The sequence below is a fragment of the Schistocerca serialis genome, chromosome 4 (assembly GCF_023864345.2).
Source record: "Schistocerca serialis cubense isolate TAMUIC-IGC-003099 chromosome 4, iqSchSeri2.2, whole genome shotgun sequence".
NCBI classification, from domain to species: domain Eukaryota; kingdom Metazoa; phylum Arthropoda; class Insecta; order Orthoptera; family Acrididae; genus Schistocerca; species Schistocerca serialis.
In genome coordinates this window covers 692,694,764-692,706,976 of record NC_064641.1, presented here as the reverse complement: position 1 = coordinate 692,706,976, position 12,213 = coordinate 692,694,764, and the positions used below count along the sequence as shown (strand labels likewise).

The window sequence follows — 12,213 nt, the reverse complement described above, 5'->3', positions numbered from 1 at the left end:
GGACCTGGTCAAATCCGACTCGTTTATTCTCACGTTCAGTTGCCCAAGACTCCCAGAGCATGTTAAAGCAGGTTTCTTACGTTTGCCAGTACGGCCATATTTCCCCAACCCAATGCACTGTTTTAAATGTCAGCGCTTTGGGGATACTACGTTGGGGTGCAATGGGATAGCCACTTGTGGTAAATGTAGTCAGCCTGCCCATGAAGGAGCCGATTGTTCATCACCTGTGAAGTGCATGAATTGCTCTGGGAGTCACCCTGTCTGGAGCCAGGTCTGCCCCATCTATCTCGAGGAACGGAAGATACAGGAGATCAAAACATCTAAGCGCATCCCCTATGGTGAGGCCAAGAAGCTCTTTAAGGCCATGCAGCCTCCTGTGTTTACAACATCTTTCGCTTCCGCTCTGCAGAAACCGGTACAGATGGCCACTGCTGCTACACAAACGGAGGTTGCTAGTGTCAGCACTAATACCTGCGTTTGCCAGTGCACTTGTGCTGCTGCGGTTGTTTTGCAACCTGGATTTCTCCCCACAACGTCGGACAAGGCCATGGTTGCTGACATTGGGGTACTTCCTGCCCCTCCCCTTATGGCACCTTCTGCCCAGGCGAGTAAAGCTCCAACTGTTCACAAGGTTCTGCATTCTAAGCCCCCCAAGACAAAGACGCCGAAGGTGAAGGTTTTGCTGCCTGAGGAGACTAGTCAGGGTCAATCCGATGACGAGGCCATCATACTGTTTGATATCTCCCTTGGGTTACCATCGTAGCTGATGGACATTGGTGTTGACCGGGGGCGATCTTCTCACCCCAGGAATAGATCTCCGGCCACTACGAGCTCTCCTCCAAAGCACAGAGGCAGGGTGAAAGTTCAGCCACCCTGATCACTGGCTCACATATTACAGTGGAAACTGAATGAGTTCAGGACACATGTGGCCGAATTACAACTCCTTGTATGAGAGCGCCCCTTGTGCTTATGTCTTCAAGAGACACATTTTCGGGCCACTGATGCTCCTTCTTTACAGGGCTATACTGTGTATCGAAAAGATGATCTGATGGGGGAAAGGGCAAAGGGTGGTGTCGCGGATTTTGTCTGTGACATGCACCACTCATCTGAGCTCCCTCTCGTTACAGACTTGCAAGCAGTTGCAGTTGACCTTCTTGTGGAGCGGAGGCTCACAATCTGTTCCGTTTACTTACCGCCTCAGAATGCAATAGACTCTGAGGCTCTCACAGACCTTATTAGCCAACTCCCCCGCCCATTTCTCCTTCTGGTCGACTTCAATGCACATAGTGTCTTATGGGGCTCTACGACTACTTGCCCCAGGGGTCGCATTCTGGAAAGCCTCATGACGTCCGAAGAACTGTGCATCCTCAACTCTAGTGCTCCCACTCATTTCTGTACTGCTTCTGGGTCGTTGTCAGCTATTGACCTTTCCTTTTGCTCTCCAGCACTCGCGGATTCTGTTCTGCGGGAGGTTACTGCTGACCTCCATTCTAGTGACCACTTCCCCCTTTGGATTCGCCTCCTGGATGAGGCTGTAGCATTACCAGTGCCGCCCAGGTGGCACGTCTGCAGAGCTGACTGGACACTTTTCAGCCATCTGGCTGTTTTGGAACACCGTGCCACATCCACGAATGGGTCGACCATGTTATAACCATGATCTCCCAAGCTTCTGAATTGTCGATTCCACAGTCCTCAGGTCATCCCAAGAGGCCTCCTGTCACTTGGTGGACCACTGAGTGCTGCTCAGCCATCCGAGCCCACCGTGCAGCTCTGCGCCGCTTCAAGTGCCATCCCTCAGCTGACAATCTTGCGGCCTTTCGGGTGGCAAGGGCCAAGGTGCGGCGAGTGATTAAAGAGAGCAAACGACAGTCATGGCAATCATTCTTGAACTCCATCTCCCGCTCCACTAGTTCTACGAAAGTATGGAAAGCCATCAGGAGGATTTCCGGGAAACGAGCCAACTACCTGTCACGGCATTGTTGCATCAGGGATGTCTCCTCATGGCACCGAGAGACAGTGCCCAGACACTGGCCATGCATTTTGCAGAATCTACCGCCACTATTAACTGTGATCCAGATTTCTGCCGCTACCGCACTGCCATCGAGAGGAGTCACTTGGACTTCCGGTCTCCAAATTCTGAACCCTACAACTGCCCCTTCACAATGTGGGAACTGGATTCGGCACTGAATATGATATGGTTATCCGGCACGTTCCCTGACTCATGGAGGGAGGTGATTTTGATTCCCCTCCTCAAACTGGGGAAGGACCGAACGCATCCCAGTAGTTATCGGAGTATTGCTTTTATGAGCTGTGTTGGGAAGACGTTGGAACGCATGGTCAACTGTCGCATGGTTTGGCTGCTCGAGACCAGACAGCTCCTTAGCCACTCTCAGTGTGGCTTTCGGAGATGTTGTTCAACTATAGACAACTTGACCCTGCTTGAGGCGGCCATCCAGCAGGCCTTCCTACGTAACCAGCATAGTCTAGTTGTATTCTTTGAAATTGATAAGTGGTTTGACACTACTTGGCGCCGCCTTATCCTCAATCAACTCCATCAGTGGGGCTTTCGTGGCCATCTCCCAATCTTCATTCGGTCCTTTCTTTCCCACCACCTCTTTCGATATTGGGTTGGTAATGTGCTATCTGATTTGTACATGCAGGAGAATGGTGTTCCTCTGGGAAGCATTTTAAGTGTCACCCTCTTTGCCGTCGCCATTAACAGTATCATGTCCACTATCCGGAGTCCTGCCCAGTGCTCCTTGTTTGTGGACGATTTTGCTGTTTTCTGTTCTTCCTCCGGTCTTGTCACTGCTAGTCGGCAGTTGCAGCTTATGATAAAGCGATTAGATGCATGGACTGCGAAGATGGGTTTTACCTTTCTGCAGACAAATGTGTGTGTGTTCATTTTAATTGTTCTTGATGTCTTTTTACCTCCCCTGAATTGTGTCTGAGGGACACCATTCTTCCTTTTAGCGACACTGTGAGGTTCCTGGGGCTCACTTTTGATTCCAAGTTGTTGTGGTTGCCGCACCTTAAAGACCTCAAGGTGCGGACCCTGAAGGCACTGTATATTTTGAAGTGTCTGAGCCATCGGTCCTGGGGAGCAGATCGGGCACGTCTGCTGCAGTTTTATAGGGCTTTCGTCCGGTCACGTCTTGACTATGGATGCACCGTGTATGGGTCAGCGAGGCCTTCGTGTGTGTCCAAAGCCCCTCACATGTTGGTGAAGCAGATCACAGTAACATGTGCCATTCACACTGCATGTCCTTGGTCATTGGGGTCCAAGTTCCTCAAAGAAAAATCTTGAACTGTGCCATGAAGCCACACCACACAGTTATACATTTACTACACAAGGGAACTTCATGAATGTTCATTGGCAGTGACAATCCCCAAATGTGACAGATGTGAGTGTTAACTGTCTCAGTGAGTGTAAAGTGTGCTTCATCACAGAATCTTCCAAGGCCACATGTTGTCAACTACAACCGTTGCAAGAAACGTAAGAGCAAAGTCTACTTGAATGTCTGCAAAAGTTAGTGAATAATGTGAAGTTTGTATGGGTACCATTTCATAATTGTTCAAGATCTTTTCGAATGGTGGACCTTGGAATGTTCAACTGTTGTTACACAGACTGCTTGAAGGCTGCACAATGTGTCTGGTATTCTCAGCCATGGCATCAGTAACTTAACAACAATTTGTGGCACGGTTGGCTCTCGATGTTTCCCAAGAGCAGAGTGAACCATTGGCCGATTATTCCAAACTGCATAACCACGAAGGTCACCAGATTTAAACCCTCTCATGTGGAAACTTTAATGTGTTTCTTTCAATGGTTTATTCAGTATTACTCTTTCACATGTCCTTAAAAAAATGTTTCTACAAAGTTTAATTGTCCTACAATTGCTCATTTTTTATGTGGGCCATCTCAAGTAGTGAAAGTTTAATTACAACCACCCAGTACAAAGAGAAATAACACCTTCCCCCAAAAGAAAGCCCAGTTAAATTATTGTTTTGCAATAAATATACAGTTGACCTATCAAATACAAGTGGATACTGAGGTCACACAAAGTACATTAATACCACATCAGGCATCATTCCATCAGATAAAAAAACTGATTGAGAGGAAATAACATTGGAGCAAACTGCGACAGGTGGAATGCTTGCAGACGTGACAAACATAATGAACTGTAGGATGAAATACTGCTTCTAGTGGGGGTGATGGAAATTGGGAATTAGAATCTGTGCCCCTAGTAGAAAACCATTCTTTGGTGCCATTGTTATGGCCATTGCTATGCATGATTTTTCTGGAGATCTAAAAGCACAGAAGATTTTGTAATAGTTTGTGCTATATTTGTTCTGCATGAAAATAAACCCTTTGTTTTAGTTTCAAATAGTAACTTCTTTTATTGAAACTAGAAAACAACACGTGTCTCATGCAAGTGCTCCTTTTAGCTGCACTTGAGACATGTTGTGCATGGCCAAGGAAGCAGTCTTTACAGCCAGGCTCCAATACTGCCATTGGCATGGTCTCTTGCTGCTGGTGTAGTTATTTATGATGTCATCCAGACCAGGAAGCAGGTAAGGGCTCCACCAGAGATAGTGATGTCCTTTGTGCATACAGCTAGAGGGGTGACTGGTATGATGAGTTCTTTTATAAACAAACTCTGGGCTGCATGAGTGCTGGGCAGTTTCATAAGCTTCAACTATTCATATCACTTCCCTCAAAGAACGAGAAATTTCTGCAACATGTAGTTTCTCATTTGGGGCTAAGATGTAATGTAATATCCCTGATTGCAGAGTCTGTGTAATTCTGCCTACACATACATTTCAAATAGCAGTTTGTGCACAATCCATATGAGTCAGCAGCCCTGTGTGATAAGATTGAGACCTTTCTCGACTGCCAAAATTATAATCTGGCTGCAATAACTTTATTCCATTTATGTTCTCCAGAATATTTTCATTATTACAACTCAAATTATTCCAGATTTGTTAATGACTCTAGTTTCTGTATTAGTTAAAACAGTTAGGGATTTCCCATTAATAACATTGCTGTTTGTCTTTTAGTGCTAGAAGTTTGCCAAGTCATAAAATATAACTGTAATCATTCGTGGTGAGCATCACACTCTTCACTTAGTTCGTTAAATGACAGGAAAGCTGTAAACTTGGGTGGCGAGGAAGATTTATGTATTACACTCAATAATGCACTGCACATAATATCAATGCTGTTAGCTCGTGATAATCATGTACAGTTTGTGTTAGTAGTTGTTGTAGTTCCTCCATGACTGAAAAAAAGGAACCTCTCACCTAACCATAAAATCATTCAAAGTCCAGTTTACACATGTCACAGGTTCCAAGTCGTCGTCACTATTGCAAAAGGTGAGTTACACACAAAACTAACAACTCACTCCAGTTTATTAACAACAAGAGACATATACGTGAGCTATCTGCAGTCCATATTCCAAAGCAGAGTCCTGTCGATGCCTTATCAAAGCTCAGGCTAAGATGAATAGAATGCATGACAGTACAACCTAAGCCGAACAGATAGCACACTCGCCATATTCCAAAGCAGAGTCCTGTCGATGGCTTGTCAAAGCTCAGGCTAAGATGAATAGAATGCATGACAATAAAACCTAAGCTGAACAGATAGCACACTCGCCACACAGTCCACAGATCTCTTAATGGCTCAGACCAGCCCTCTGACAGCTTAGATGTTCAATTGTGGTGTGATCCCTTTATAGGGTGCTCTTAATGACAGCTTCTTAATGGTGATGCCAGGGTGGTTGACAGTAATGTTGCACCAGTTACTTGGTTTCCATAGTAATGTTAGGTGGTGCCACTTCACACATAATTACGATAATGATTCAATGTAAAAATGATGCACGGGACATAAAACTATCTGGCTAACAGAGTGCACTAAGGTCAGAGGTGACTATTTCAAGAAATAGTGTTTGATTTGCATATGTAAATTTGTAAACTGTTCAGAAATATACTGTCTTTTCGATGGATATTTAATTTCTGGATATGCCTCATACAATCTTGAGAAATGTGGGCTATTTTCTGTTGTAGTGTAATGTGGTGAACATTTCTTCTTCTTGAATTGGGCATTTATTTTCTGTGGCTGGATACTGTAAAAATGTACATCACATAAGCTAAGGCAAGGAACTAACATGTTCATGTTATTGTGAATGATGTAAAATTTCCCATATGTTTGGTATCCTTGGTGAAACTGGGAACCATCCAACCCATGAATGTAGAAAAATATTTAAAAACTAAATACTGTCGTGTTGGGATACAAATAGTTATTATTCAGAAGTGCAGATTTTATGCTGGTCTATTCTTCAGGGCACATCAAATATCAGTGTCACATATCTCTATTGACTGGCTGAGTACTCTAAAAATCACTACCAAAGATGACCAAGACTTTTCACTGCCATTAAAATGCTATGGCAAGCATTCTTGTTGCCATGAGTTTCATAGATTTGAGAAAATAATTCAACTTTGAAGGAAACAATAAGCCAAGGGAAAAAATCTTTCCACTAACTAGAATAACAAATTTTGACAGATAATTGAGAATGATGAATTTCCTCAGTTTTCTTTTTTCATATTACACATGAATCACTCTTAAATTAAAGCTTAAAAACCTTCAGTTGTATGAGCTCAATATTGCAAGCCTTCCGCTATTTTATATTGCCCTCACAACTGTACAAACCAGCAACATTTCACAGACTGGCAAATTGATGGTTTTTATTTTGCAGGAGCTATTAGTGAAATCATCAATCAGATTAAAGGAGGAAGATTCACACTGAAATCACCAGAGGTAAGATTCTTATCAGAATAACAATTGTCCATAGTATTAAGTAGATGATGCAAAATGTTTTCATGACATACAAAGAGGCTCATTTGATTGGTTATTTAATTTGTAATCTGGTAAAGAATTGACATGCATTTGTACTGAAGATGTTGCTCTTACCATTGTCTCATCCACAATATACACTGATTAGCCAGAAATTCTGACCACCTGCCTAACAGCCAATATGCCTTTTGCATGGATAACAGTGGACATGCACCTCTACACACACGTCACCTAATTCTGGGGAGGGGATCGATGACCTCTGACACCACATTCGATCACCCCTAGATGTTTTCGATTGTGTTCAGATCTGCCAAGTTGGGGGGGATCAGTACATTATTGGAATTTGCCACTGCATTCCTCAAACCACTCCAATCACACTCCTGGCCTTGTGACATGGCACTTTGTCTTGCTGAAAAACACCACTGCCGTTGGGAAATATGATCATCATGAATATGTGTACATGGTCTGCAGCCAGTGTACGATACTCTGTGGCTGTCATGATGCCTTGCACTAGCTCCATTTGGATGCCCATGTGAATGTTCCCTAGAGTAGAATAGAGCGGCCGTCAGCTTGTCTCTGTCCTGCAGTACAGGTGTCAAGGAGCTGTTCTCCTGGAAGACGACAGATTTGGGCCCTTCCATCGGCATGACAAAAAAGGTATTGGGATTCATCAGACCATGCACCTCTCTGCCACTGTGCCAATGTCCAGTGCCATTGGTCATCTGCCTATTTCAGTTGTAGATGCTGATGTTGAAGTGTTAACATTGGCACATGCATGGGTCGTCGGCTGCAGACGCCCATCATTTGCAATGTTTGGTGCACTGTATTTTGAGGTACACTTGTACTGTGCCTAACATTAAAGTCTGATGTTAGTTCTGTCACAGTTTGCGCCAGTCTGCCCAGCACATGACATCTGTAATGAGGAGTTGCCGCCCAACCCCATGACTTCTGGACATGATTTTACCTTGGTTTCGTCTTGTGTTGAAGACACTCACCACAGCCTCCTCGAACACCCGACAAATCGTGCAGTTTCTGAAAGCCCGTGCCGAGTCTCCAGGCCATCACAATCTGTCCTCAATCACACTCAAGATAGTGTGTGCACCTTCCCCTTCCACACATGAACAGGTTGCTTACTGATACTAAATGCACCATGCATGTGTCTGACTAGCAGCCATTCTTCACCATGTGACATTGCTATTGCCTGGACGGGTTTATATTGATAGTAGGCCGGTGGCCATGATTTTACGGCTGATCAGGGTAACTTGCAAGCTGTTCTTACAGCATTGTGAATGCAGAATGTGAAGATCAGCATGTATCCACAAACTTTAGTCAATATGAATTCACATCAGATACTAATGTATTCCCTGGTAAGCATTTACTTGTAACATATAAATTATTCAGTTAGTCACAGACACAGTTTGTTTACATTATATTATTTTCATTTGTCTGAAGTCATTAAAGTATTTCATTTTCCTTTGGTTAGAATGTTTTTGCATTGTACTTTTGCATTGCTCTACATCCCTAGTTGTTTCCCATTTGTATGTATTCAACTATGGTATGAGCATGAACATTGGCAGTTGGCGCATTGGTATTATGTTTTGTATATACAGTTATTTTCATTATGACATGCCGACATCAAATGTGTTCCACAATCCTTACGCATACAGCTATGATATGAAATAATACAAAGTGCTTATGGCAGACATTGTATGAATTGGAAAGTTGAAGATTGGAAGATGGTAAGATAGTCTTACCAAAACAGGTCATCTAAATAAATACTTTGCTAGTGATCTTGACTGTTCAGAGTTATTCCAGAGTCCACATCTTCTACAATTTATCAGAATATTTGGTTTCAGGGAGGTAATCTCTATTCATGACGAGATTTATAGAGCACTGTGTGTGAGCGAAAGAATGAAAAAATCTTTTCTTTATTGGCCCTGTTTTATAATGTTAACATTTGCTGTTAGTTACTTTCTGCTTGGATTTTTTTCCCAAAAAGTAATACATTGAGACATTAATTGAATGTATATTTCTTCCAACAGAAAGTTACCAGCAAGAAAGAAGAGGACCCTCCACCAGCTGTGCAGGAGATGTTAACCATTATAGGCACCCTCAAAAGGCGTAAAAAGGTGCAAGACAATCGACAAGCACCGAGTGATGTAGCACTATGACTGTCATGTAATATCACAACTATTAATAATTTGTGGTGGAATTACACTAGAGTGCACCAAATGTGTATTTGTGTTCTGTACTGGCTCCAATAGAACACTGTTACTTCTCAAACTGTTGTGTTCTGTGGACTCTGTGATTGCTCACTGTTAACTGTACAAACTAGGAAAGGACTTATACTCACCAGTAGTGGAGGTTCCAGTAGCAGCAGCACGCAGCAGTACTCACTGAAGCTTGAGACTATGAAACTAAAAGCTTGTTCTTCTATTCCTCCTCTGCTACAAGTGATTAAATTACAAAAGAAAATGTGTGATAAATAAAGCTGACATGCTGATTTTGTGACACTCAAGATGTTAATTAATAAATGACTTATTCATGGCCTCCCATCTTACAATACTTTACCTTTTACTTCATTTTCAATTAAATTAAGAGAAAGTACTTTTTTTTTCAAAATCATGGTAATGTGAGTGATACTACACATTGCTGTACTGTTGACATATTTGTAATATCCTAATGGCTATAGTCAGTATGCTCAGCTCTATGCCTCAGTTATTAGTCTTTAGGCTAATTTGCTTGTGTATCTAAAATGTATAACAACACAGAATGAATTATTGAAATTTTTACTTGTAATTTTTATATGAGACAGAAACCAAATAAAAGAAATAATAAAACAAAATAATTTTCTGGTGTTTGGGCCTTAGTTTGTCTCCATGTTATCTGAAACTATCATTTCTTATGAGCTGATGTCAACCATCATTTTTCTCTATCCTAAAATTTGCTCACCATGGTAACTTTGTCACTGTCAGTGATTCTCACATTGGCATATGACTTGTACCCAACATTTGACTACAGTGTGAGAAAATAATCAAAAGGCTGTGTTTATACAAAGTGATCCTTTTTGAATGGCCTCCATAAAATGGAGATTTTTGCTGTGGGAGAAAGGAAAGAAATCTGCATACCTCAGTTCCTGAGTTAAGAGCGTATTATTGCAGGGTCTTATTTACGCACAGACCATCAAGCCTGCAGCTTCGGGGCCTGGACCATGGTGCACTCTCCCTTCTAATTGTAAATGTTGTAGATTTAACTATTTTGTAAGGGCTTATTCACCTAAACTTTTCATGGACAACTGATAAGAATTAAGTTAACATTCACCTCTCAAAGCTCATGCTACCCAACATCAGATGCCCAGTGGCACCCAGTCATAGGCATGACACTTCAGGAGGCAAAGCTGCTAAGATTTTTAAAAGTGTGGTTAACAGTATTTTGGCAAGTATAAGTGAATTTGATGTGCCAGAAGACCAATGTCTTCTATATCTCATTTCATCCAAACAAGTCATAGATTGTTTATATGATGTTGCTCTAAGAATGTACCTGCTAGTTATGATGACAGACAGCAGTGGGAAAAGGCCATTTCCAAAATTGAAATGTTAAATGTTACAGGATTTCACTTAACCTTAGTTTTGTAGAGAAAATATGGAGAAAGCAGGACTTATCACATTTGTCAGAAACTGTTTTGATTTCAAGAATAGCGATGTTAATAAATTTTGCTCAGAGCAGTACTTAGAAGCTTGTGTGACAGAAGTAGTATTTCGTGATAAGCTCTTTATAATAGTAAGTATATACAGAGCATCTTCAGGAAACTTTAACCTCTTTGTAAAACATCTGGAAGCTCTGTTGTCCCACCTCACAGTAATAAACAAGGAAATAGTGATTTCTGGTGATTTTAATGTGGATTTGTTGAAAAGCTTTGTCAGTGAACAATTATTGCAATCATTAATACTGTCAATCACTTTAATTCCTACTGTGAACTTTGTAACTAGGGTATGTAAATGCTCTGAGACTGTTATGGCAAAATTTTTGTAGACAGATCTAGGAAAAAAAGTCTTATCACAAAAGCAATAGTAAATGGGCTAGGAAGGTAATAAATCAGTAAAAAATTGAGAATTTTAGGAGATTGCTCAAAAACAGGAGCTGGATAGACGTTTACAATACTTTTGACTCAAACGGAAAATAAAAAGCATTCATTAATAACGTTACTTCCTCAACTGAAAATTATTTTCTTCTAAAAGTAACTCAAAACAAATAGAAGTCAAAAAATAAACCATTGATTACACAAGGAATAAAGGTGTCATGTGGGACAAAAAGGAAACTGTATCTACTATCTAGGAAAAACTCTGATATTAGCACTGTAATGCATTACAAACAACACTGCAAAATATTGAAGAAAGTAATCCAGAAATGTAAGGAGCTTTATTATGAGTAAAAGATAATTACATCATCACAAAATAAAAATTACGTGGGATATAATGAAAACAGAGACAGGATGGACCAGAAAGGAAGATAAACAGATAGCTCTAAAAATAAATGAGACATTGGTAACAAGTGCATGTTGTTTTGCAAACCTCTTAAACAAGTAGTTTGTTTCTGTTCTGTTGCTGGCAGCTTGGATTATCAGGTTAGGTAAAGAGTGTAATGGAATATCTGAGATGAGTCTCTACAAATAACATCAGTATAATGGAAATGACTTTCACCTCTCCCAAAGAAGTAGCACCCATCATAAAATCCTCAAAATCAAAGTATTCTAGTGGTTATAATAACATATCAATGAAGTAGATCAAAAAGTGTTCATGTGAGTTCAGTTCTATCTTAATTTATTTGTGTAATCAATCTGTTATCATTTCCAGACCGGCTAAAATATGCTGAAGTTAAGCCCATTTACAAGGAGGAGGAAAAGAGATACCATTAAACTATCCACCAGTTTCATATTTGCCAGCTTTTTCAAAAATATTTGAAAAGATTGTGTTCAAGTGTCTTCTTAAGCGTCTGACTGCAAACAATAAGTGAGAAATGTGGGAGCTGTTATAGAGTAATGAGTAGAGGGATTTGTTGCCAATCTTGTAGGAAATATTTTCGCTGGGGGTGGATGCAATGGGGAGAATGTTGGGAGAACAGAAGAGGCTCTCTCCTGGAACTGCAGAGTATGCGGTAGGAACATTTTGATTGGTGAACAGGAAAGGAAAATCTGTGCCCTTCAGGCACAGTTGTAGGAAGCAAGGAAGGAACCCATAAGGATCAAGGGAGATAGGGGGGAGGAGAGTGGTTGGGAACTGGCAGCTGGTAGTAGTATAGGAAGTAAGAGGACACGATCTGACAGTTTTATCAACACCAAAAACAGGTATCTACCACTGGCCGAGTTA

General features: G+C 41.4%; 1 protein-coding gene across 1 annotated transcript in view; it reads left to right on the top strand.

The window, feature by feature from the left end:
* The window catches only part of LOC126473194 (shootin-1-like), a 301,192-nt gene extending 291,518 nt beyond the window's left edge, over nt 1-9,674 (top strand). The window contains exons 11-12 of the mRNA XM_050100089.1: nt 6,750-6,811; nt 8,890-9,674. Of these exons, the coding sequence (XP_049956046.1) occupies nt 6,750-6,811; nt 8,890-9,018 (191 nt within the window). The 3' untranslated portion in view covers nt 9,019-9,674. The remainder of the gene's footprint in view (nt 1-6,749; nt 6,812-8,889) is intronic.
* Nucleotides 9,675-12,213: the final 2,539 nt, after the last annotated feature.